General features: G+C 49.3%; 1 protein-coding gene across 4 annotated transcripts; it reads right to left on the bottom strand.

The window, feature by feature from the left end:
- Positions 1–10,243: 10,243 nt before the first annotated feature.
- On the bottom strand, positions 10,244–26,359 carry LOC102446835 (GTPase IMAP family member 2-like). 4 transcript variants are annotated; one of them, XM_075916905.1, is made up of 5 exons: positions 25,494–26,359; positions 24,069–24,139; positions 20,274–20,330; positions 12,081–12,977; positions 10,244–11,439 (listed from the first exon to the last, which is right to left on the bottom strand). In XM_075916905.1, exons 4-5 carry the CDS (start codon positions 12,142–12,144, stop codon positions 10,655–10,657), a joined length of 849 nt encoding a protein of 282 aa, XP_075773020.1. In that variant the 5' UTR covers positions 12,145–12,977; positions 20,274–20,330; positions 24,069–24,139; positions 25,494–26,359; the 3' UTR covers positions 10,244–10,654. The 4 variants fall into 4 exon arrangements, with proteins under 4 accessions (XP_075773020.1, XP_075773022.1, XP_075773021.1 ...); XM_075916907.1 differs by having other exon boundaries at positions 12,941–12,977; positions 25,494–26,357; XM_075916906.1 differs by lacking the exon at positions 20,274–20,330.
- Between the last annotated feature and the right edge of the window lie 725 nt (positions 26,360–27,084).

Here is a 27,084-nt window from a genome sequence, read left to right as displayed (position 1 = left end):
CACAAATCTTTGGGTGCTTTTTAGCTGTCCCAGCATATCAGACCCTGTGGGCGCATGTCATGTAACACAATGGTGGTGTGTAGTGTGTTGTTCCTGCAGCTCCCCCACAACACCCGGCAGTTAGGAGAGTGGGACGCTGCCGGACTGTGGTGTGATTCCAGCTGGGAACACAGGCAAAGTGAGCTAGGTAGAAATATGGGGAACCTACAGCCACAGTGTCCCCAACGTCACACACCCAGCAGCAGGAGTCAGGCCCTAAAAATCCAGAGACAAGTGACTTTTGGGGTCTTTTCATTTTCTTGCTGGATGGTTTTATTGCGATTGTTTCCTATTCGTGGGGCTGGAGCACCTCAGAGCCCAGGGCCCCATTGCGCTAGGCCCTGCACGAACAGCACAACATGGTGCCCCTGGTCCAAAGGGCTCTCGCTGTATCTCTACATCAGGACCCCAGAGGTGGCTACAAACCACCCAAGGGGAGCATGTGCCAGGCAGGAGGCAGCTCTGACTACGTGACCGGCAGCGGTTAGGGTTAGGAGACCAGCGCCTTGCCATGGTCCATATGTAACTCCTCTTATTCGCTAGCCTAGTGTGAGGTGGGTCAGCACAGAGGAAGCCTTGTGAGTTCTTACACAGCTGTGGGAGGCGAGGCCTGAGGCTCCTTGTGTGCTGTGCGTTGTGTGTTGTGTGTGTGTGCACCTCAGCCCAGCCCCACTCTCACAACGCCCCGGAACAGGCTTTATTCTCCCAACACGCCGGTTTGTAGCCCACAACTTGTCGCTCCAGGGCTGCTGCTGATGGTCATAGTACTTCTTCTCGTAATGCTTGGCAGCTTTGGATGGTACATTGTCTTTAGGCATTCTCTGAGCGGGGAGACATACTCCTTTGCCTTTAACCCCTCAATTCCTCAGTGGGGGAGACCCAGAGCCAGAGCTATCTTCAGCTTTGGGTGCTGGCCAAACATCAAGAAGAATGGGGAAAACCCAGTAGACTCAAGTCGAGTGCAATTGTAGGCACAGTGCTACCACTTTGCCTTTTGCTCTGGTCACAGAGTTTCCAGCATACTCATGAGTGTTCAGTTGAACTGCTCAGTAGTCCCATTCCCCTGTGGGTGATAGGGTGTGGATCTGCTGGCAATGCTCCTCTTAATGTAACCTAATATGCCATTAAACTTCTTGGCTACAAGATCACATTGTTGACTCATATCCAGCTTCTCATCCACTGTAACCCCAGGTCTTTTTCTGCAGAACTGCTACTTAGCCAGTAGGTTCCCAGCCTGTAACAATGTTTGGGATTCTTCCATCCCAAGTGCAGGACTCTATACTTGTCCTTGTTAATCCTCATCAGATTTCTTTTGGACTAATCCTCCAATTTTTCTAGGTCACTCTGGACCCTATCCCTGCCCTCCAGCATATCTACCTCTCTCCCTAGCTTAGTGTCCACTGCAAACTTGCTTACGGTGCAATCCATCCCCTCATCCAGGTCATTAATACAGAGGTTTAACAAAACCGGTCCTACAACCGATCCTTGGGGCACTCCGCTAGAAAGCAACAGCCAACCAGACTTCGAGCTGTCAATCACTACCCGCTGGGCCTGACCTTCTAGCCAGTTTTCTATCCATCTTACAGTTCATTTATCCAATCCATACTCTGTTAAATTGCTGGCAAGAATATTGTGGGAGAACGTATCAAAAGGTTTGCTAAAGTCAAGGTATATCACATCCACTGACTTTCCCATATCCACAGAGCCAATTACCTCATCAAAGAAGCTAGCAAGATTTGTCAGGCATGACTTGTCCTTCGTGAATCCATGCTGACTATTCTTGATCACTTTGTCCTCCTCCAAGTGCTTCAAAATGGATTCCATAAGGATCCCCTCATGATTTTTCCAGGGACTGAGGTAAGGATGTCTGGTTTATAGTTCCCTGGATTGTCCTTCTTCCTTTTTTAAAAGATAGGTAGAATCATAGAATCATAGGCTACGTCTACATTGGCCGCCTATTACGGAATAGGCATGCAAACGTAGAACTTTGGAAGAGGCAAATGCGCGGGGGATTTAAATATCCCCCACGGCATTTGCATTTTCATGGCCGCCGCTTTTTTCTGGCTGGGAGATAAGCCGGAGAAAAGCGTCCAGACTGGCGCAATCCTCCGGAATAAAGCCCTATTCCGGAGGATCTCTTATTCCTACTTGCAAAAATTGGAGGATTAGTCCAAAAGAAATCTGATGAGGATTAACAACTTACGTTTGCATGCCTATTCCGTAATAGGCGGCCAATGTAGACACAGCCATAGAGTATTAGGACTGGAAGGGACCTCAAGAGGTCATTGAGTCCAGCCCCCTGCCCTCATGTCAGGACCAAGTACTGACTAGACCATCCCTGATAGACATTTATCTAACCTACTCTTAAATATCTCCAGAGATGGGGATTCCACAACCTCCCTGGGCAATTTATTCCAATATTTGACCACCCTGACAGTTAGGAATTTTTTCCTAATGTCCAACTAAACCTCCCTAGCTGCAGTTTAACCCCATTGCTTCTTGTTCTATCCCCAGGGGCCAAGATGAACAAGTTTTCTCCCTTCTCCTCATGACACCCTTTTAGATTCCTGAAAACTGCTATCATGTTCCCCCTCAATCTTCTCTTTTCTAAACTAAACAAACCCAATTCTTTCAGCCTTCCTTCATAGGTCATGTTCTCTAGACCTTTCATCATTCTTATTGCTCTTCTCTGGACCCTCTCCAATTTCTCCACATGTTCCTTCAAATGCGGTGCCCAGAGCTGGACACAATACTCCAACTGAGGCAGAGTAGAGTGGAAGAATGACTTCTCGTGTCTTGCTCACAACACACCTGTTAATGCATCCCAGAATCATGTTTGCTTTTTTTGTAACAGCATCATGCTGTTGACTCATATTTAGCTTGTGGACCATTAAAACTCCTAGTTCCCTTTCTGCTGTACTCCTTCCTAGATAGTCGCTCTCATTCTGTATGTGTGAAGCTGATTGTTCTACAAAGGTACTATTGTCACGTTACGGGATTTTGAGGGGAGCAGCCAGATCACTGATACACCCATGGGGGGTGTTAGCCCCCAAAAATGGTATAAAAGGGGGCCATGTGTGGTGTTGAATAGAAGCTCACTGTCTGCTAATCCTATGTGCGCTAGTCATGTGAGTGTATAATGTCTGTGTGTGTAGTTAGGAATCTGTAATCTGTGTGGATACTGAATATTTACCTGCATGTGGTTGAGCAGTGGGCAGAGCCCGGCCTATGGACATGCTAATCAGCGAGGCCCTGTGGGACAATGGCACTCAATGGGCCAAGGACACACCTAAAGAAGGAGTGGTGACTCATTCCTAAAGGCTTCCAGTAGGGAACACAGGAATGAGCCGTGGGCCAGGTGACCTGCTGTAGCCAAGAGGAGAACAGGAAGGAGGGATAAATAGGCCATGTGGTGGACTCCATCTTGGTCTTCAGCTCAGCACTTCATCCCAGAGGCAGCAGTGCAGGGATCGAAGAGCCCGGAAGAACTGTGGACCCATCCTGATTCTAGGATGTGCAACAAGGACTCTTAAGCCAGCAGCTGTAACATCTCTGCTAGAGCCTGCATCGAGAACTGGGAGATTCGATGCATGTAATGTACTATCCTTTAACAACCTTACTCTCATGCTTTTCCTTCTCGTGGTAATAAACCTTTAGTTGTTAGATGCTAAAGGATTGGCTCAACGTGATTTGTGGGTAAGATCCAGAGGGTAAATTGACCAGGGATCTGTGGCTGGTTTCTTGGAACAGGACAGAACTTGTTTGGGGTAGGTAGGATTGGTTTCTAAGACACCCCCCCCCCCCTCGGTGTATAGGCCCGGGGCCAACTGGGGCACGGATATTGCTGGGGTGTCGGAGGGGTTTTGCTTGTGAGGCTTCAGGCAGGCAGCTGAAGCGCTCTGTGGGACTGGTTTGTGGCCTGTTTGGAGAGGTCACCAGTCTGGGCTGGGAGCCCTGAAGTTGAGCAATTCACCCTGAGCAGACGCCCTCAGCTGTGCCCAGACATGGCCTGGTCCATCACAACTACATTTTCCAATCATCCGGGATCTCTCCCCATCTCCATGACTTTTCAAAAATAATGGCCAAAGGGTGCTCAACGACATTTTCCAAATCCTTCAGTACCCTCGGATGCATTAAATCCAGACCCATAGATTTGTGTATGTTTAGTATTTCTAAACAGTCCCTAATCTGTTGGTTCCTCACCACGTGCTTTCCACCTTCATCCCATATTACGTCACTTAGTGCATTAGTCTGGGAGCTGACCTTGTCTGTGAAGACAGACGCAAAGAAAGCATTGAGTACTTCAGCTTTCTCCACAACATCTGTCGACAGAGCCATGTAGATGAGTATACTCGGCAAAGGGAAGTGAAGCGGTGATTTAAATAATCGCTGCTTCATTTACATCAAAATGGCTGCCACGCTCTTTCGATCATCTGATTGTCGGCACAGCACGGTAGTCTAGATGCGGATCAGCCAACCCCAGATCCCTTTGTCATCAGATCCTTTATGCCTCGTGAAAAAGCGCTCATCCGCAAATATGCAAATATGCAAATGAAGAATGAGATATTTAAATCTTGGCTTCATTTGCAATTTTGAATGTTTACATTTGCATCCCTCTCTCAAAAGAGGGTGTGTGGCGGGGCAGCCCCACCCCTCCCTGAAACCGCCGCGTCCCCGCGATAGTGAGGGGACAGAACCCCCCCGAAGGAGGGAAGCATAGCCGCCCGCGTCCCAAGAGCGAGGGCGGAGAGGTGCCGGCCGGGTGACGAGCCGGAGCAGACGAACCGCGGGGGCAGAGAATGGGGGGGGGGGGAAGAGAGTGGGTGATGTCACTGGCGCGCCGGCTCGAAGAGTCGCGGGAAGATGACGCGGGCGGTGACGTCATATGCCTGCGGCCGGCGGGCAGTTTAGAAGGGAGCCCCGCGCCAACAAAAGAGGATGGCCCGCGGGAGACGGGGAGTCCACCGCAGATTGTCGGCAGACACCGGTATTGGAGACCCTGGGTAGGGCCGCACCGGGAAGGCTTTGGGTGAGAGGCAGCCTAGGACTGGGGAAGAAGTGGCCCAGGGCGGGGACGTGGACCCCAAAAACGGGGGAGTTTAGGGTTCTCGACCCCCCCCCCCGTTAGGTGAGGATATTCGTCCTGACCTTAGGGCCCTGGGCCGGGGTTCGGAGCGAGGGAGGGCCCGGACCCCCTTTCACAGCAGGCAGAGAGCAAGATTACCTAAGCGCCAGAGGCTGACGACTTAGGCACAGCAAGAGGGGAGGTGGCCCCAACCAGGACAACGGGGCACAGCCAGGAGAGGAGGAGCAGACAAAAGCGTCCCAACCCCCACAGGGTGCAAGTATAGACACCCCCCCAGTCTCCCATATTGAAGTTCATGCTGTAAAAAATGTTTTTTTCTTTCTTTAAAAGTATGGTTTTTTTCTCTCTTTTGTAATGAAGCTTTCTGACTCAGGGAATTTTCTCTGAGTATATCAGTTGGTGGTTCTTACCATCTAGCCACCTCAACTATGCTTGCAACAGATGTTTTGTTTTGATAAGAAAAGTTTGTTTTCTTTTTCTTACTAACCAGTACTGGTTCATTTCTGTGTCTGACTAGGAGTCAGCTACCTCAGACTGCAGCTTATTTTCTCTTTTCTCTTTTCAAGATCTTTTGGGGGGAAAGAGCTTTGGGTGCCCCTGGGGTTGGTGTCAAGTTTCCACCCCATTTGTGGGTTCAAAAGCACTTGACAATGGCAGCAGATATTCCCCAAAGTCTGGGTATTAAGATTTTGGGGGGAGTTTTTATACCAAAGCCTGTAGAGATCAGGTTTGGGGGCTTTTTCAGGCCTCCAGTTCTGCATTTGTTGTGCCAAAGTGGGAACAGCCTTGACACTCCCAGGCTGTGTCTACACTGCACCCCTTTTCTGGAAAAGGGATGCAGATGAGACAAGTCGGAATTGCAAATGCAGCGGGGATTTAAATTTTCCCCGCTCAATTTGCATGAACATGGCTGCCGCTTTTTTCCGGCTCGGAGCTTTGCCAGAAAAAAGCGCCAGTCTAGACAGGGATCTTTCGGAAAATAAAGCCTTTTCCGAAAGGTCCCTTATTCCTGATTCCTATCAGAGAAAGCTATCAGATTGGTTTGACATGATTTGTTCTTTACAAATCCATGCTGGCTGTTCCCTATCACCTTGCCACTTTCCAAGTGTTTACAGATGAATTCCTTAATTACTTGCTCCATTATCTTCCCTGGCACAGAAATTAAACTAACTGGTCTGTAGTTTCCTGGGTTGTTCTTATTTCCCTTTTTATAGATGGGCACTAGATTTGCCCTTTTCCAGTCTTCTGGGATCTCTCCTGTCTCCCATGATTTTCCAAAGATGATAGCTAGAGGCTCAGATACCTTCTCTATCAGCTCCTTGGCTACGTCTAGACTGGCATGATTTTCCGGAAATGCTTTTAACGGAAAAGTTTTCTGTTAAAATCATTTTCGGAACAGAGCGTCTAGATTGGCATGGACGCTTTTCCGCAAAAGCACTTTTTGCGGAAAAGCATCCGTGGCCAATCTAGACGCGCTTTTGCGCAAAAAAGCCCCTATCGCCATTTTTGCGATCGAGGCTTTTTTGCGGAAAACAAAACTGGTCTGTCTTCACTGGCCCTTTTGTGCAAAAGTTTTGCGCAAAAGGGACTTTTGCCCAAACAGGAGCAACATAGTATTTCCGCAAAAAGCACTGTTTTCTTACAGTAGGAAAGCGGCTGATTTTCCAGAAAAACTGGCCAGTCTAGACACAGCCCTTGAGTATTCTAGGATGCATTTCATCAGGCCCTGGTGACTTGCAGGCATCTAACTTTTCTAGGTGATTTTTAACTTGTTCTCTTTTTATTTTATCTTCTAAACCTACCTCCTTCCCACTACTATTCACTATGTTAGGCATTCCTTCAGACTTCTCGGTGAAGACCGAAACAAAAAAGTCATTAAGCATCTCTGCCATTTCCAAGTTTCCTGTTACTGTTTCTCCCTCCTCAATGACCAGTGGGCCTACCCTGTCCTTGGTCTTCCTCTTGCTTCTAATGTATTTATAAAAAATCTTGTTTCCTTTTATTCCCATAGCTAGTTTGAGCTCATTTTGTGCCTTTGCCTTTCTAATCTTGCCCCTGCATTACTGTGCTGTTTGCCTATATTTATCCATTGTAATTTGTCCTACTTTCCATTTTTTATACGACTCCTTTTTTATTTTTAGATCATGCAAAATCTCATGGTTAAGCCAAGGTGGGCTTTTGCCATATTTTCTATCTTTCTGATGCAGCGGAATAGCTTCCTTTTGGGCCCTTAACAATGTCCCTTTGAAAAACTGCCAACTCTCCTCGGTTGTTTTTCCCCTCAGTCTTGATTCTCATGGGACCTTACCTATCAGCTCTCTGAGTTTACCAAAATCTGCCTTCCTGAAATCCATTGTCTCTATTTTGCTGTTCTCCCTTCTACCCTTCCTAGAATTGTGAACTCTATGATTTCATGATCACTTTCACCCAAGCTGCCTTCCACTTTCAAATTCTCAACCAGTTCCTCCCTATTTGTTAGGATCAAATCTAGAACAGCTTCCCCCCAGTAGCTTTTTTAACCTTCTGAAATAAGAAGTTGTCTCCAATGCAGTCCAAGAACTTATTGGATAGTCTGTGCCCTGCTGTGTTACTTTCCCAACATATATCTGGATAGTTGAAGTCCCCATCACCACCAAATCTTGGGCTTTGGATGATATTGTTAATTGTTTAAAAGAAACCTCATCCACTTCTTCCACCTGGGTAGGTGGCCTGTAGTAGACTCCTAGCGTGACATCACCCTTGTTTTTAACCCCTTTTAGCCTACCCCAGAGACTTTCAACACTTCTGTCTCCTTTGTCCATCTCCACCTCACTCCAAGGCTACGTCTACACTGGCCCCAAATTCCGGAAAAGTCACGCAAAGCAGGTAAGTCAGAATAGGGAAATCCGCAGGGGATTTAAATATCCCCCGTGGGATTTAAATAAACATGTCCGCCGCTTTTTTTCTGGCTTGGGGAAAAGCCGGAAAAAAGCATCTAGACTGGCGCGATCCTCCGGAATAAAGCCCTTTCCATTTTTCCTTGAAAGTAGGAATAAGAGATCCTCCGGAAAAGGGCTTTATTCCGGAGGATCGCGCCAGTCTAGACGCTTTTTTTCGGCTTTTCCCCAAGCCGAAAAAAAAGCGGCGGACATGTTTATTTAAATCCCGCGGGGGATATTTAAATCCCCCGCGGATTTCCCTATTCTGACTTACCTGCTTTGCGTGACTTTTCCAGAATTTGGGTCCAGTGTAGACATAGCCCAAGTGTGTTCATTTTTAATATATCAGGCAATACCTCCTCCCTTTTTCCCCCGTCTGTCCTTCCTGAGCAAGCTGTACCCTTCCATACAAACATTCCAATCATGTGTATTATCCCATCAAGTTTCTGTGATGCCAACAATGTCAGAATTGTACTTATTTATCAGCACTTCCAGTTCTTCCTGCTTATTACCCATACTTCTTGCATTTGTATTTAGGCATCTAAGATACTGATTTGACCTTGCCTCCCAGTTTTGCCCTGACCCTCCTTTCTCTCTGCCATTATAGCCCACGCTCCCTCCCATTTCCAACCCATGTCCCAGGTCTCCATGTTCTCCACTTACTTGTGGGTTTTGCTTACATGTCTCCATCGAACCTAGTTTAAACGGGCTTCATTTGCATGTTCCTGGGCACTGCCATTTTTAAATACCTTGTAGTTTGAACTCCCTGCCCATGGGTACACAAGTCACGGACTCGGTAGTTCAAATTAAAGCTCCTAATTCGAACTACCGTTACTCCTCATGGACTCTGAGTGGACGCTGAATCACATTTAAGGCTGTCTGGAACCAGGTCCCGCAGGGCATGAGGTCAGGAGTTATTTTGTGTGGCTGCTGCCTGTGGCTATCTGAGGTCTGTGCTTAAAGGGACCCCCCTGGACAGCTGGTTCTGAGGTTTCCCTGCTTGCTTGCCTACCTCGCTGAGGGACAGCAAAGCATTTTGTCTCTGCATGCTCTGGTAGTCCTAATTCGGGACACCACAGCACTCTGCAACATGGAACCAGAGCTATCCCTGGGCACTCTGGTGCTTCTCATGGACGTTTTGCTGTGAGTCTGGTTGCACTTTCTGCAGGCTGCCATCTGGGAGGTCCATTGGGGGGCTATTAGTATCCAAGAGGCCCTGCAGGAGAGCTTCCACCTGTAGAAGAGCTAAGAGCCTTCCTGGTCTGCCCCACTGAGGACTTGTGCCTCATTCCTCCCTCACGTCCTTCCATTTACCCCTCCCTAACCCCCCTTCCTGTTGTCAAATGTATTTTCATGAACACATATTTTCATGAACACAAACTCTCTTTATTCAACAAAACTGGGGGGGGGGGGGATGAAACTCTGGTGAGCCTGGGGAATGGAGATGGCAGAGGGGAGCAGAGAAGGTGGGAGAGGTGAGGGGGAAACCTGGGAGGAGGGATCTGGAAGGGGGAAGCAAGGGGAAGAAGGGGGAGGGGAAGCTCAGGGCTCATGGTTGGGGGTCTTGCCAGACCAACTTGATTTTCATGCGAAACTGCTCCTGGGTTCTCATGTGGCCTTTGGTGGCCAGGCTGGCAGGTATCCTTCCATAGATAACCGCGTTCTACCATCTAGTATGGAGATCATGGACGTTGGGGGCATCCCCCCCAAACCTGAATAAGGTCCATGATCTCTGCCCTGGACCAGGAAGGCAGGCTCCTGGGAGCTGGTCCAGTGGCTTGCTGGCTCATGTTTTGGGGCCACTGGGTCAGGGGCAGTGACTGCTGGCTCTGGGCTGGCAGGCTTGGAGCTGGCACAGGCACTGTGGCCAGAGTCTACCTCTTCAAAGGCTCTGGGGGGGGGCAGTGTGGGAGAGGAAACCAGGACATCCTGGGAAGGGCTAGGGGCCCCCTATTTTGTGTCTACACAGCACTTATTTCAAAATAGCTATTTCAAATTTGGCGCTATTCCTCATGGAATGAGGTTTACCAAATTCGAAATAAGTGCTGCACTATTTCAAATTAAATTCTAAATAGCATTTTTGGCTGTGTAGATATGCCCTTATTGTAACTCCAGGAAGGTCGATAGAGTCTTGCCAGCTTGCCCTTTGCCTGAATTTCAACCCAGGAGGGTCTGCGACTGTGTTTTTACTACCATGGTAACTATGTGTGAGCTACTGGATGTTGACCTGGGAGCTGAGTAAGTCTCCCTGCTCTAGACAAAGTGCGAAACACATCTCTCAGTCACCTGTCAATGCAGCATGTTCCACTGCCGCTAAGGGAGACACACCGTTACAGATGCAGGCTGAGAGCTGTTATGTGATTAAGCCCAGTCGGCCATGCTGAAATCAATGGAATTAACCCATTCAAAAACCAGAGTAACTGAATGTAGAAACTAGCTTAGCACATTAAATTATTTGAATAGATTTTGTTAATAAAGAACAGCGGTTACAGAGTTTGTTCGTGCTTTGTATGAACGGGCGTCAGTGGAGAGGGTGCGGGTGCTGAGAAGCTGAGGTGCGAGGTTTGGGTAGCAGTCAGGTTTGGTTGCACTGAGACTCTGTCAGTGGCTGTTAGTGACTGAGGAAGATCACAAGAAGCAGGACGATAAGAACCCCCACAGCCGCCACAATGCCCCAAATCACTTTCCTGTACTTGATGTAAACAGCTTCCACGGTTCCCAGCCTGGTTCTCTTATTGAGTCCAATGTAATATCTCACTTTCTGCTCAGTTAAATGGGGCTCCAGGTACATCTCATTGGTGTAATACCAGCCCCCGTTCTCCTGCACCATTCTCTGGATCACTTCCACCAGCTCCGAAACCTGCTCCGTCTGCTCTGCCCCAGTTGCTTTGTTGTTGAAAGCGCAGTAGCGGTTCCCGCACACCTGAATTAGCCCCTGAAGATCTTTGTTATCTGAGTATCTCACATAGTCATGCAAGGAGCCGACCGCTAGATCTTCTTTCCGGGTGAACAGGACGACCGTGTGCCTCATGGCTCCATCTCCAAAGATCTCCCAGACTCGCTTCACGGCTTCCTTGTCTTCATCAGTGTAACGGCCCAGCTGGGTCACCAGCACCAGCGCGTGGGGGCCTGGGGCGGAGAGTGCGACACAGCGACAGATCTCACTACATGTCACTGTATCACACACCTTTCGGTCAAAGATGGCAGGTGTGTCAATCACCACAAGCTCCCTCTCGTTCCAGCTCCTTCGCCCCTTTTCACAAGTCAGAGTCACTGGCGTTGCTCGGAGTTTAGACTCAAATGTTCGTTCGCCAAGGATGGTGTTTCCCGTGGCACTTTTCCCAGCACCGGTTTTGCCAACGAGGATGATTCTGAGCTCCGATATCCCACCGTTGTCTGCGGGTTGAACAGTCAGAGCATCATTGCACATAAATAAAAGATACAAGTCCTACCCATGTACTATTTATACACCTGCTAATTAATGCACACAGCGTACCCTGGGGCCGAGAGGCCCAGAGTAACTAATGTCCATCCCATCCCACATCTCTGCTTGTCTCTGTCCCCATGGATTTCCTGACAATGACCAAACCTGAGCCCCTTCTCCTCTCTCCTGCATCTTCTCCTCTTCCATCTTCCTCTGACACTTTTCTCAACACCCCCATTCTTGCCACCCCTCAGCCCTGCAATCTGGGGGCAGTTGTTGAGCCCTCTCTCACCTTCACCCTGAGCATGTCGGCCACATCCAAATCCACCCTGTTCTTCCCCCTCAGCCCCTCCAGGAGCTTCCTTCCCTCTCCAGCCCGACCTCAGAGTTCCTTCCCAGAGCCCATGTGTTCTGCCTGGATTATGCACCGTTCTCCTCTCCGGCCTCCCCAACAACCCCCCCCCCCAGGGCCTCTGTCCAGTCACAACATGGCCCCTGAATGTGTCTCCCTCCCTGGTTGGCTGAGCCTGCAACTTCTCTCTCTAGTCTGCCTTGGCCCCTGGCCAACAGGGCCGGTTCTTACACCGCACTCCTCACTGTCCAACTACAGCACCTGTCTCTGGTGGGACACAGACACACCCCGGTTTCTGAGAGTCAGACGAGAACACAAGACGCATCCAAAGAGACCCTTGTTCTGCTCAGGCCATGTCCTCCTGCGGACGGAGCTCAGCCTCTCAGACCTCTGAGCATTTCCCCAGGGCGTTTCCGCTCCTTCTCGCTACCTTCCAAAATATCTGCACCAACACTCCTCACATGTGATTAGTGATTATTGCACAACCATCCTGGGCCCTCCTCTTTCAGGCGTGGCCTTACTGGGCTCCCTGCCAAACCCCTGCCATGCCCACGCCAAAGTCCCCTGCACAGCCCACTTGTGTGTGCTGCACCCAGGGAGCCAGGCCGTCTTGGCTACAAATTGCCTCCTGCTCTCCCCTCACACTGCGGAGCGGGGCAAATGGTCCAACCTGCCTCACACACGTTTGTTTGCACGGTGCAAGGCTGCAGTTTGCCCAGGTTGGCAGAAATGCCTGAGGGAGCTGGGGATGGGGGATGGGGTGTGCGTGGCGCACGGACTCTCCCTGGACTGGAACAAGGCCCTGCCCTGCCTCCCCTCTCGTCCCCTTTCTCAAAAGCTAAAGGGGCTGGTACAGGTGCAGCTCCTGTGGCAGCCCAGCATATAGACGGAATGACGGACCCTGGGAAAGGTTTTCTCTGCGGGGGTTGTCCCTGCAGAAGGCAAAGTTGCATGGGACACGTCACTGCCACCCCCTGGAATGGATACATGATGCTGGGTGACCAGCGGTGTCCTCAGAACCTGCCTCAGTCCCCGAGAGCTCATGTGGCTCACTTGTGTATGCCAGGGCTGAGCAAAATCTAGGGGTGAGGCCAGAATAGGGCCCCTGGTGTCCCTCTTACCAACATCTCCTCCCGGCATCCTCCTGTCCATCTCGCTCTGAAAGAGGTGCAGTAAAATGTGTTATTTAAACACGTGTTACCCAAGGAACTCAGCAGATAAAGAAATACCCGGCTAGACAAACCCAGCAATAGAAACAATGGGCAGTAGCATGGACAAGTGCTGCTACCAGTGTGATCATGGGCGAGATGGGAGTTTCGGAGCAAGTCACCTTGAGGTTTCGTGTTTAACCACAGTCAGTGCATCTGCTTAGCTCTGAGTGCTGGGGGAGTTCTACTGACATCCAGAGAGTGACTTAGGTGCCATACGCACACATATGTTGGCCGCCATAGGCCACAACAGCTGCTCTAAGTACAACTAGCTCAGAAAATCAGTCCTGTTATTGCAGCCTCGTGCACACAAATGTTTTCATCAGCAATCGAGATTCTGGATTCGAGAACTGAGTCAGCAGTTTGACTTGGTCCATGAGGCAGAGGGAATGCCGCTTGCACTTCAGCACCAACTCGGCCTTTGCATACCCACTGGTACAAACCAGGCATCTGTTTCTGGTCCAGCCCCTTTCCCCTGGAAAATGCAAAATTGCATTGACCAAAACATGTTGCGAATTTGAGTTGAATTTGCCAATGTATTGGCCTGGAAGAAAGTTCAGAAAAAGTTGAAATATGTCTTGTCAAGTCATTCAATAAGAAATGTTTAGATTTTCTGTTCAAATGCCTTTTTATTTTGAAATTGGCCTTGACTTTACTCTAAAAAAAAGTAAAAAGTAAAAAAATCCCAAATGAAACAAAATGCTTTGTGTTGGGTCAAAGAAAACTTTTTAACCCAAACATTTTTTTCTTTTGCCATTTGCCAAAGAAAATAGATTTTTCCCCAGTTCGATGTGATTTGTTTAAAAAAATTCAGTCCCACCACTGAATCAAAACCCTGGTTACTTGCACAGCTCCAGTCATATCCTCCGGATTGAACATCATGTGTGTGTATTGGTAGCGCACTGAGCAACCTGCTGTTTGAAACTGGGAGAGGTGAATAGCTGCAAATTCATTCTTATCCCCATTCTGCCCCCTCGTGCAACTCAGCACTGCTGTCCGGGGGAAACCTTCCTGGTTTCTCAGCCAAATCCTTGGTGGAGGCCACTGGACTCAAGAGAACAAATTCCACGGGCAAAACCAAAGTGCTCGGTTGTGCCAACTTCAGGGTATGTCTACACTACCCTCCTAGTTCGAACTAGCGGGGTAATGTATGCATACCGCACTTGCTAATGAAGCCCGGGATTTGAATTTCCCGGGCTTCATTAGCATAAGCGGGGAGCCGCCATTTTTAAATCCCCGCTGCTTCGAACCCCGTGCAGCGCGGCTACACGGGGCTCGAACTAGGTAGTTCGGACTAGGTGCCTATTCCGAACTACCGTTACTCCTCGTGAAACGAGGTGTACCGGTAGTTCGGAATAGGCACCCTAGTCCGAACTACCTAGTTCGAGCCCCGGGTAGCCGCGCTGCACGGGGTTCGAAGCAGCGGGGATTTAAAAATGGCGGCTCCCCGCTTATGCTAATGAAGCCCGGGAAATTCAAATCCCGGGCTTCATTAGCAAGTGCGGTATGCATACATTACCCTCCTAGTTCGAACTAGGAGGGTAGTGTAGACATACCCTCTGACAGCCCAGCATAGGGGCAGAGCCCAGTAACACCCCCTGTCCCTCTCCCTTCCCTCCTCATCTCCCCCCTCTCTCTCTCTCTCCCTTCCCTCCTTGTCTCCCCTCTCACTTCCTCCCTTCCTCCCTCTCCTTTCCCTCCTCGTCTCTCCTCCCTCATCTCTCCTCCCTCCCTCCCTCTCTCCCCCCTTTTCTTTCTCCCTTCTCCCCTCCTCTCCCCCTTCTTCTCTCCCTCCCTCCCTCCCTCCCTCCCTCCCTCCCTCCCTCCCTCAGACATTGGCCAATGTTGGAGATAGGGCATTGTTTAAGATGACACTTGGCTCTATGGGGAGGCAGGTTAATTGGGCAGGTCCCAGTGAGAAAGGGGACTGGTGGGAAGGTGACACTTTGGAGTGACAGCCTGAGGGGAAATGACGGGAAAAACATGCACCTGGCTCTGTAGTTACTGCCTCTTGGCAGCCCTGGGCCAGGCCACTCAAAATGCTGCTGGAGGCTCCTTTTTGCCCATCTCTGAAATCCCGGGGATGCCCCTCCCTTTGAACGCATTCTGTTCACAGGCCTTGGCTTCATCCCCAAGGCCCTTTGAAACTCGCCCCTTCCTCTTGTGCCCTGCAGCCTCGGCCAGCAGCGTCCTTCCCCCTAGAGGAGCCTTTGGTGCATTTTCCCAGCCCTCTCTCCCAGTGGCATTGGCCCCATCAGCAGACGCCGTCTCCAGTCCCATCCCACCAAGGTGCCCACAGGCAGGTCGCAAAGAGGGCAAAGGGGGCAGGTGCCACCAACTGAAAAGGGCCTGGGGCTCCCAACTTCTGCTACTGCTACTGGGGCAGAGGGGGCAGCCAGAGCCCTGAGTCTGTAAATTGCTGCCAGAGCCCAGCTTGGTGCTTCCCAGGTAGGGCTAAGAGCTGGAGGAGGGTGTGTGTGTGACAATACAGAAGTCACTATGGACTGGTAGAGGGTGTGCGTATGTGTGTGTGTGTGCCAGTGTGATGCACTCCAAGTGGTGCTAGAGGAGTAGCTGAGCCTCTAGCTCTCATTTTTGGAAAATCATGGGAGACAGGAGAGATTCCAGAAGACTGGAAAAGGGCAAATCTAGTGCCCATCTATAAAAAGGGGAATAAGAACAACCCAGGAAACTACAGACCAGTTAATTTAACTTATGTGCCAGGGAAGATAATGGAGCAAGTAATTAAGGAAATCATCTGTAAACACTTGGAAGGATGGCAAGGTGATAGGGAACAGCCAGCATGGATTTGTAAAGAACAAATCATGTCAAACCAATTGTATAGCTTTCTCTGATAGGATAACGAGTCTTGTGGATAAGGGAGAAGCGGTGGTGAGGCATTGTCGAGGATTATCCGGCCCTCTGACTACTACCCCATGCTACTCATCCACGTGGGCACAAATGATACTGCCAGGTGTGACACTGAGCGGATCAAGTGTGACTACAGGGCTTTGGGAGTACGGGTGAGGGAGTTTGGAGCGCAGGTGGTATTCTCTTCTATCCTTCCTGTCAAAGGTAGGGGCCCGGGCAGAGAGAGGTGCATCCTGGAGGTGAATGCCTGGCTGCGACGATGGTGTCGCCAGGAGGGATTCGGCTTCCTTGATCACGGGGTGCTCTTCCAGGAAGGACTGCTTGGCGGAGATGGAGTTCACCTTTCCAGGAGCGGGAAGGCCTTGTTTGGACACAGACTGGCTAACCTTGTGAGGAGGGCTTTAAACTAGGTTTGTCGGGGGCAGGTGAGCAAAGCCCACAGGTAAGTGCTGAATGTGCGGGACTGGGAGATGGGTTGGAAATGGGGGGGACTACGGCCTATAATGGCAAGGAGAAAGGAGGGTCAGGGCACAACAGGGAGGCAAGATCAAATCAGTATCTTAGATGCCTATATACAAATGCGAGAAGTATGGGTAATAAGCAGGAAGAACTGGAATTGCTAACCAATAAATACAACTATGATATCATTGGTATTACAGAAACCTGGTGGGATGGGACACATGATTGGAATATTGGTATGGAAGGGTACGGCTTGCTCAGGAAGGACAGACAGGGAAAAAAGGGAGGAGGGGTTGCCTTGTATATTAAAAATGTACACACTTGGACTGAAGTGGAGATGAACGTAGGAGATAGCTGTGTAGAGAGTCTCTGGGTTAAGCTAAAAGGGGTAAAAAACGAGGGTGATATCATGCTAGGAGTCTACTACAGGCCACCTAGCCAGGTGGAAGAGGTGGATGAGGCCTTTTTTAAACAATTAACAAAACTATCCAAAGCCCAAGATTTGGTGGTGATGGGGGACTTCAACTATCCAGACATATGTTGGGAAACTAACACAGCGAGGCACAGGCTATCCAATAAGTTTCTGGACTGCATTGGAGACAACTTTCTGTTTCAGAAGGTTGAAAAAGCTACCAGAGGAGAAGCTGTTCTGGATTTGGTTTTAACAAATAGGGAGGAACTAGTTGAGAACTTGAAAGTGGAAGACAGTATAGGGGACAGTGATCACGAAATAATAGAGTTCATGATCTTAAGGAAAGGTAGAAGGGAGACCACCATAATTGAGGTTATGGATTTCAGGAAGGCAGATTTTGATAAGCTCAGAGAACTTGTAGGTAAGGTCCCATGGGAAGCAAGACTGAAGGGAAAAACAACTGAGGAGAGTTGGAAGTATTTCAAAGGGACGTTGTTAAGGGCCCAAAAGCAAACAATTCCGCTGTGTAGGAAAGATAGAAAATATGGCAAAAGACCAGCTTGGCTTAACAAGGAGATCTTGCATGATCTCAAAATAAAAAAGGAGTCATATAAAAAATGGAAACTAGGACAACTAACAAAGGATGAATATAGGCAAGCAACACGGGAATGCAGGGGCAAGATTAGAAAGGCAAAGGCACAAAATGAGATCAAACTAGCTACAGGCATAAAGGGAAACAAGAAGACCTTTTATAAATACATTAAAAGCAAGAGGAAGACCAAGGACAGGGTAGGCCCACTGCTTAGCGAGGAGGGAGAAGCAGTAACAGGGAACTTGGAAATGGCGGAGATGCTCAATGACTTCTTTGTTTCGGTCTTCACCGAGAAGTCTGGAGGTGTGCCTAACGTAGTGAATACAAGCAGAGAGAGGGTAAGTTTAGAAGATAGGATACACAAAGAACAAGTTAAAAATCACTTAGGAAAGTTAGATGTCAGCAAGTCACCAGGTCCTGATGAAATGCATCCCAGGATACTCAAGGAGCTGATAGAGGAGGTATCTGAGCCTTTAGCTATGATCTTTGAAAAATCATGGCAGACAGGGGAGATTCCAGAAGACTGGAAAAGGGCAAATATTGTGCCCATCTATAAAAAGGGGAATAAGAACAACCCAGGAAATTATAGACCGGTCAGTTTAACGTCTGTCCCAGGGAAGATAATGGAGCAGGTAATTAAGGAAATCGTATGCAAACACTTGGAAAGTAATAAAGTGATAGGGAATAGCCAGCATGGGTTTGTGAAGAACAAGTCATGCCAAACTAATCTGATAGCTTTCTTTGAAAAGATAACGAGCCTTGTGGATAAGGGAGAAGCGGTGGATGTCATATACCTAGACTTTAGTAAGGCATTTGATACGGTCTCGCATGATATTCTTATTGATAAACTAGGCAAATATAACTTAGATAGGGCCACGATAAGGTGGGTGCATAATTGGCTGGATAACCGTAGTCAGAGAGTTGTTGTTAACGGTTCTAAATCCTGCTGGAAAGGGATAACAAGTGGAGTTCCTCAAGGGTCTGTTTTGGGACCCGTACTATTCAATATCTTCATCAATGATGTAGATATTGGGATAGAGAGTACTCTTATTAAGTTTGCAGATGATACCAAACTGGGTGGGGTTGCAACTTCTTTGGAGGATAGGGACATAATTCAAAATGACCTTAGCAAGTTAGAGAAATGGTCAGAGGTAAACAGGATGAAGTTTAATAAGGAGAAATGCAGAGTGCTCCACTTAGGAAGGAACAATCAGTTCCATACATACAAGATGGGAAGCGACTGTCTAGGAAGGAGCATGGCGGAAAGGGATCTAGGGGTCATAGTGGACCACAAGTTGAATATGAGTCAACAGTGTGATGCTGTTGCAAAAAAAGCAAATATGATTCTAGGTTGTATCAACAGGTGTGTTGTAAGCAAAACTCGTGAAGTCATTCTGCCGCTCTATTCTGCACTAGTTAGGCCTCAGCTGGAGTACTGTGTCCAGTTCTGGGCGCCACATTTCAAGAAAGATGTGGAGAAATTGGAAAGGGTACAGAGAAGAGCGACAAGAATGATTAAAGGTTTAGAGAACATGACCTATGAAGCCAGGCTTCATGAACTGGGCTTGTTTAGTTTGGAAAAAAGAAGATTAAGGGGGGACATGATAGCGGTTTTCAAATATCTAAAAGGGTGTCACAAGGAGGAAGGCGAAAATTTGTTCCTCTTGGTTTCTGAGGACAGGACAAGGAGTAATGGGCTTAAAGTGCAGCAGGGGAGGTTTAGATTGGACATTAGGAAAAAATTCCTAACTGTCAGGGTGGTCAAATATTGGAATAAATTGCCAAGGGAGGTGGTGGAATCTCCCTCTCTGGAGATATTTAAGAACAGGTTAGATAGACATCTGTCAGGGATGGTGTAGACGGAGCTTGATCCTGCCTTGAGGGCGGGGGGCTGGACTCGATGACCTCTCGAGGTCCCTTCCAGTCCTATTATTCTATGATTCTATGATTCTATGATACCTAGACTTTAGTAAGGCGTTTGATATGGTCTCACATGATATTCTTATCAATAAACTAGGCAAATACAACTTAGATGGGGCTACTATAAGGTGGGTGCATAACTGGTTGGATAACCGTACATAGAGTGTACTTATTAATGGTTCACAATCCTGCTGGAAAGGCATAACAAGTGGGGTTCTGCAGGGGTCTGTTTTGGTACTGGCTCTGTTCAATATCTTCATCAACGATTTAGATATTGGCATGGAAAGTACGCTTATTAAGTTTGCAGATGATACCAAGCTAGGAGGGGTTGCGACTAATCTGGAGGTTAGGGTCATAATTCAAAATGACCTGGACAAATTGGAGAAACGGTCTGAGGTAAACAGGATGAAGTTTAATAAAGACAAAAGCAAAGTGCTCCATTTAGGAAGGAACAATCAGTTTCACACACACAGAATGGGAAGCGACTGTCTAGGAAGGAGCATGGCAGAAAGGGATCAAGGGGTTATAGTGGACCACAAGCTGAATATGAGTCAGCAGTGTGATGCTGTTGCAGAAAAAGCAAATATGATTCTGGGATGCATAACAGGTGTGTTGTGAGCAAGACACGAGGAGTCATTCTTCCGCTCTACTCTTTGCTGATTAGGCCTCAATTGGAGTATTGTGTCTAGTTCTGGGCACCGCATTTCAAGAAATATGTGGAGAAATTGTAGAGGGTGCACAGAAGAGCGACAATAATGATAAAAAGTCTAGAGAACATGACCTATGAAGGAAGGCTGAAAGAATTGGGTTTGTTTAGTTTAGAAAAGAGAAGATTGAAGGGGGACATGATAGCAGTTTTCAGGTATCTAAAAGGGTGTCATAAGGAGGAGGAGAAAACTTGTTCACCTTGGCCTCTGAAGATAGAACAAGAAGCAATTGGCTTAAACTGCAGCAAGGGAGGTTTAGGTTGGACATTAGAGAAAAGTTCCTACCTGTCAGGGTGGTCAGACACTGGAATAAATTGTCCAGGGAGGTTGTGGAATCCCCATCTATGGAGATATTGAAGAGCAGGTTAGATAAATGTCTATCAGGGATGGTCTAGACAGTATTTGGTCCTGCCATGAGGTCAGGGGACTGGACTCGATGACCTCTCGAGGTCCCTTCCAGTCCTAGTATTCTATGATTCTAAGGGCTGATGGCGGGTGGGGGGTCTGTGTGTGGGGCACACTCCAAGAGGTGCTAAGGGCTGGCTTCCCCAGTGACACTCCTTCCCCCCAAGACCCCTCCTCTTCCAGTCCCAAAGCTGCCCCTCCCCCCTCCCCCATGCCCAGGGCCTGGCAAGTCTGTCACCTGCTGCCCACAAGGATTCGCTGTTTGATAATGTCCAGGGCAATGGTAGGCATGATACGGTCCAGGGGCCAGATCCGGCTGACAAGCCTTTCAGTCCCACCCTTGGCCCACCCCACTGCAGCCACAGGCAGGGAGCAACCGCAGGTCTCTGAGTGCCTGGTTGCTGCATCTGCCTCTCTGCACCAGGCCTGCTGCCAGCGCCCTCCTTGACCCAAACTCCCTCTCACACCCCACACCCTCGCCTGCAGCCCAATGCCTCCCTGAGCTCCCTTCTGCACCCACCTCCGTCCAGACCCCACGGCCCTCCCTGGAAAAGTGCCCCCCCCCATGAAAAATGATTGCCCATCCCTGGTGTAGGGGAAAGTCCAGTGAGGGGGGTTTGGGGTTTTTGTTGTTTTTGGGGGTGGGTTATTTCTTAACATTTAGAGGAATTAGAAACTCAAGTTGTACCCAGCCCTGGCCCACCTACCCAGATTCTAATTGCCGTTAGCTTTGTCTTCCTGTTTCCTCACTGATAGTCAGGCGGGTTCTGGTCAGTACCAGACAACAGATCTCTTCTTTCCTCCCCTACTCCACCCTCCCTCCTTCTCTTATTCATTCTTGGATCTGGACCCAAGGGTTCTTCTTTGACCGCCCCCATCACAAAATGTCTAACTGTTTCACTTGGAAATACCAAAATGAAGAGTTACAACATTTATGGGGAAAAAATCTTTTCTTCTTCAGACCAATGCAAGTTACCCGAATCCACCAAAGGTTGCAAATTGTTTCCGTCAACCCAATTTATATTTTATAGCTTAAAAAGCCCACAGGATTTGCCCCAGAAATGTCACCTAACTTTAAAGGAATCCTTGTCTGTTTTCTGGTGCAACTTCGAGACCTACTGCCCAGTGTGATATTAGACTCCCCCAGATTCCCTGTTTTTGTGACCTCAGACTGCAAACAGACAATGGAAAAGATGGAACAGGACGGACGTGTGAAGCTGAATAGCCCTTGAGGGCACATCTACACTGCCGGGCAAAGTCAAATTAAGCTGCCCATCTTCAGCTACGTCGAAAGAGCTTCATTCTGCTTTTGGCTCTATCTGCACAAGGCAAGAAGTGGAAGGGAGAGCACTCTTCCTCCGACCTCCCTTACTCCTTGTGAAATGAGGGTTACAGGAGATGGAGTGAGAAGTCCTCCAGCTCAGCATTGCAGTGTGGACGCGCACTCTGTTATTTCAGACTAGCGCTGCTGTGTAAACGTGCCCTGAGAGACACTTAGTCCAATCTCATGCAGTCCAGGCAGAACTGCACAGGAACTAGCCAATTCCTAAGAGGTGTTTATCCAACCTGTTCTTAAGAAATGCCAAGGACAGAGGCTCCACAAGTGCCCAAGGCAATTTGCTCCTCCGCCTACCTATCCTGACAGGAAGTTTTTCCAAATGTCCAATCTAAAGGTCCCTGGCTGCTGTTTAAGCCCATTGCTCCTTGGCCTAGGGTCAGAAGTCAACAAGAATATTTTTTTCCCCTCCTTCTTGTAACACCCTTTCAGGTCCTTGAAAGCTGCTCTCCTGTCCCTTCTCAGTCTTCTCTATTACAAACTAAACAAGCCCAATTCCTTCAGCCCTCCCTCATGGCTCACGTCTTCCAGCCCTTTCATCACTCTTGTTGCGTCTCTTTCTCCAGTTTGTCAACATTTTTCCTGAAATGTGGCCCCTGGAACGGAGATGGTTTTCCAGCTGAGGCCTTATCCGCATGGATTACAGGGGATACAATCATTCCCTTTCCTTTCAAACAGCCCTTCTCACCCATCTTGGGCCAAGGGTCTCCTATTCCAGCAGTGCTGGACACTGGACCGGGGAGCCAGGAGGATGGCCTGGCCCCTGGGTAGTGTGCGGAGGAGCGCAGCTCCCTTTTCCTGAGAGGAGCAGGGCCTCAAGCAGAAGGGGCTGGGCTGTGGATGCGGATGGTGCCACTCTACCCCCCGTCCTGCACTCGGAGCAGCCCGAACTGGGGCCCTGGAGTGCACTGCCCGGCAATCCAGCAGCGATTCTAAGGGGCCCAGATCTCTCGTTGGTCACCACCCTTGCTGCAGTCGCAGAAGCCAGGAGATCCGGACCCTTTAGAGTTGCTGGGTCCCAGGGCAGTTGTCCCCTCCTCCCCACATGGGTGGGCCTGCTGGTGATCCATGATAACCATCAGATCCCTTCCTGCAGCGCTCCGCCCCCGGCAGCCTGTTCCATTGTGGGCGCACACAGCTGGTTCCCTCCTGAAAGCAGCACTCGGCATGTGCCCTTATTGAATTTTAGCCTCTTCGCCTCACACCATCTCCCCCACTTGTCCAGCCTCTTTTGAATATTCACCCCATTCTCCAAAGCACTTGCAGCTTCCTTTCCATGGGAAGTTATAGGGTCCAAAAAGAATGGGATTTATTCACAGAGAATAGGCCCATCGATGTCTATAGGCCAAGACACCATGCTTGGGGTGACTCTAAACCTCCATCTACAAGAAGCCAGAAGTGGAAGATTTTCCTTTTCTGGTCTGGGCCACTGTCAGGATATGTCTACACTAGCCCCCTAGCCCCTAGCCATACCCTGACAGTGGTATCCTGTTTCTTAGGCTATGTCTGCACTAGCCCCCTAGTTCGAACTAGGGAGGCTAATGTAGGCATTCAAAGTTGTAAATGAAGCCCGGGATTTAAATATCTCGCAATTGATTTGCATCTTTCCATCAGTTCACCAATTTTAAATCCCCTTAGCCCGAAGTAAGTAACAGTTAATTCGAACTAAGGACTTAGTTCGAATTACCGTTTCACTGCCTTGCATAGCCGCAGGCAGTTACTTCAGGCTAGTGGAATGTCAAAATGGCGACCGGACGGGAACATGCAAATGAAGCCCGGGATATTTAAATCCCAGGCTTCATTTGCAAGTTCGAATGCCTACATTAGCCCCCCTAGTTTGAACATAGACTAAGAGATGTCTTACATACTGGGCAAGAGGGACCATGATCTGACCTAGTTAGGGGTCCTCTGTGTGTTTGCCCGTGTCCCAGCAGGGATTCAAGAAGGCAGAGAAAGATTCAGAGGCAAAGGCAGGTTGTGGGCAACATCTGACATTACCATCCTAGGCCTCCTCCCTCTATTTCTCTGAGTTTTACTGTTCATCCACTTGCTGCAAGCTGAGAAGATCTGAGGCCTGTTGTTCTCTATAGCAATCTATCCCCAATGAGCACAGGGTGGGGCAGGCAGTTCTGGGTCCAGGGATGAGCAGCGGGGGGCTGCGGTACCTGTGGCTGTGGCAGGCCTCGGTCCTAGCCTCTAACCAAACACACCAACCTGTGTCCGTCACAGAAGGGCCTGTTCCCATGAGCTCACAAGTCTGGGGTCTCTGTCCAAGTGGGTCTGATCCACAGGGGCCAGGTCTGAGAAGCTCTGTGGATGTGTTCAGGGCTGGTACTTACCCGGTCAGTGGTTCCAAGTGATTGATAGGCGGCCATTCCTCCTCTGAAATGGGGATTGGACACAGCGTCTCCTGAAAAATCAGTGGTTGAGGTCACTGCAGGAGAGCCAGATCCCAGCCGGTCGGTGTCCCCTGGTTCCTGTGCTTTGCCTGTCAATAGTGGTTTGGTGCAGAGGGTGCCATAGGTGTGTGTGACATATGACCCGAGGAGAGGACACTGGGGCTAAGTCTACACTACATGCTTCTTGTGCAAGCCACCCAGCTCTTCCAAAGGGATCTCCTTCCTCGCTGGATGCTCCTGGCACAGGCACGACGGAGGCAGCAAGGCCCAGATTTATCCGGGTATTTCGGGGCGTGAGAGCAGACAGGCGCCGAGTGGGATTTGCAAAACCTGCCATGCAGGCTGGTGCCTGAGGCCCACTGCAGTTAGTGAAACTGCTTCCAAATGTGGGAGTGTTTCCCCAGACACAGGTGCTGACCCCGCGGTGGGCCTGGCTGCCCTGCAGGAGCTGAGGAAAGTCTGCGCTGCTGGGCCCTGGTGGAGTCAGCGACAATCCCACGTTTCCGTTGTGCTTTCCCCACCTGGCCTGAGGATTTGCCGTGCGCTGCTGGGTTGGATCCCCTGGGCCTGAGCGCTGCAGGGAAGGGTTGGGGGCCCTAGGATGCTGCACCCAGCTGAGCTAGGGACTGGCTGGGGGGAGGCGGCTTTATAGAGCGCTGGGTACTCGTCTGCCTTGGCCTTTCAAGTAGGAATAAGAGATCTCCCGGAAAAGGGTTTATTTTCCGGAAAATCGCGTCTAGACTGGCGCTTTTCTCCAACGTAACCCCGAGCTGGAAAAAAGTGGCAGCCATGTAAATGCAAATGCCGCGGGGGATATTTAAATCCCCTGCGGATTTGCAATTCCAAAGTGTCACATTAGCATCCCTTTTCCGGAAAGGGATGCCAGTGTAGACACAGCCCGAGTGTTTACTGTAAACATCTGTAAACATCACCGTGTTCCCTCCCCCACCCCATGCTCCCACCCCGGGTGACTTTAGGCTCCCAAATATCAGAGACTGCGGCTTGTCCCCTGCTCTGCCTGCTGCGCACTCACCAGCATTTTCACTTGGAGGGCTTTGGAGGCCGTTTAAAATACCCCAACCCTTGCCAGCCCTCCCCTGGGGACTCAACTTTCCCTCACACACACACTCGCACACACACACTCACACACACACACACACAGACCGACTGACGCATGCACACACAGACACAGACACACACAGACACAGACACACGCAAACAGACAGGCACACACTCGCAAACACGCAGACACATGAACTCATACACAAGCATGCACACACACAGACACACTCAGACACATACACATACATGCAGACACACTCACACACACACGTTTCCAATATCAGCTCAGTTTGGAGCCCAAACCTGCAATGTCTCTTCAGATGGGGCAGATGTTTCCAGCCTCTGCTCAGTCCTCCCAGCTGGTGTTGTTACACCAAAATGTCGGCAGCCGCCTGGGTTCTTCTTTCCCACAGCTGCTTTATATGAACAGCTCAGGCAACTGGTCTGCAAATGAACCAGCCAGGGATCCAACTTTCTCAGTGAAGGCAGCAGAATGAGCTGCTGCCCGGACTGAGAAACGCTTTGTGCTGAAGAGAGAAGTCTGATTGTACAGGAAGTGGCTTTGTGCAAGTAATGGCTGAAAACCCAGCCGGACCCTTGTTCCCTGGTACAATCCCAGCTTTCGGCCCTGAGCGTGGGACACGTGTGCAAAACGTGACTCCTGGTGCTGACTCCCTTTGTGGCTGTTGCCGTTATTGTGTGTTTGCCCACAGGGATCGTTGGGGGTGAGTTGTTTCAGGCGTTACTGCTGCTCTGCACCAAGGCACTTCCTGTGCAATTCCGACTTCCTTCTTACAAAAATGGCACCGAAAATCTTATTGATACTCTGAGAAAAACCAGACAGATGTAGCTGTAGGTATTGGTCTGCGCACACACACGTGTATAGCTCTTGGATTAATCTGTCTGTGCATCTTGCCTTGTTTCTCATACACACGTAGATAAGCCTTTGGAGACTCTGAGAAAAATGCCTGTGAGAAAGGAGACAGAAAACTTGGGCTGCGATGTGTTTTCCATGAGGACACACTGTTGCCATTACTGATTCAGGATCATCACAATTCTCTGTGTGTTATTTTGGCACCATGTAGAGGCATCAGTGGGGACCCATCACCAGAGTAGTGTTCAATCCCAGAGAAGACACAATCCTGGCTCAAAAGGGCGCACAGGGCAAAGACACAAACCAGTGAACAGTGGGGGATGGGAATAAAACACACACACACACACGCGTGCACACACACACACACACACACACACACACACACACACGTATCTCATGAAGTACTGGGAGGCACTAAAATTATGCTTGATTTCTCCATACAGAAAACATACCAATGATAACAAAGACTCTGTCCAAGGGGGGGATACTGCATTGGACCTCAGCTTGACAGGAAAGGAAGACTTGGTCACTGATTACTGATCTGAAAGTTAATACTAATGTAGGTGCAAGTAATCTTTTCTAAACCTTTTCCAATTTCATTATATGGTTTTTGAGGTGGGGAGGTTCAGGTACAGGTTGATGTGTGGTGTGTGGCTGGGGGGGAGAGTGCAAGAGGAGGCTACAAGTAATCTGAACGGCATGGTGACAAACTGAAATAGGCCAAAGGGCAAATGCCGTCTTTTCTTTTGACGCGGGAGCTAGCGGGATCTGCCAATAACCTTTGGATTGGTTGATGGTTGACAAATATTTGGCCTGTCCCAATCGTTCTAGGAGCTCTTCGACTCTCGGCATGGGATAGGCGTCGAACTTGGACACTGCATTTATCTTGCAGAAATCAATACAAAAGCGCATGGTCCCATCCTTTTTTGGGACTAATACGATTGGGCTACGCCAGTCGCTTCTCGACTTTTCTACCACCCCCCACCGGATCATATCCTGCAGTTCCTTCTGTACGGTGGT

The sequence above is a fragment of the Pelodiscus sinensis genome, unplaced genomic scaffold, assembly GCF_049634645.1.
Source record: "Pelodiscus sinensis isolate JC-2024 unplaced genomic scaffold, ASM4963464v1 ctg40, whole genome shotgun sequence".
NCBI classification, from domain to species: domain Eukaryota; kingdom Metazoa; phylum Chordata; order Testudines; family Trionychidae; genus Pelodiscus; species Pelodiscus sinensis.
Note: the sequence above shows the minus strand (reverse complement) of the source record. Positions and strands in the feature narration are given on the sequence as shown.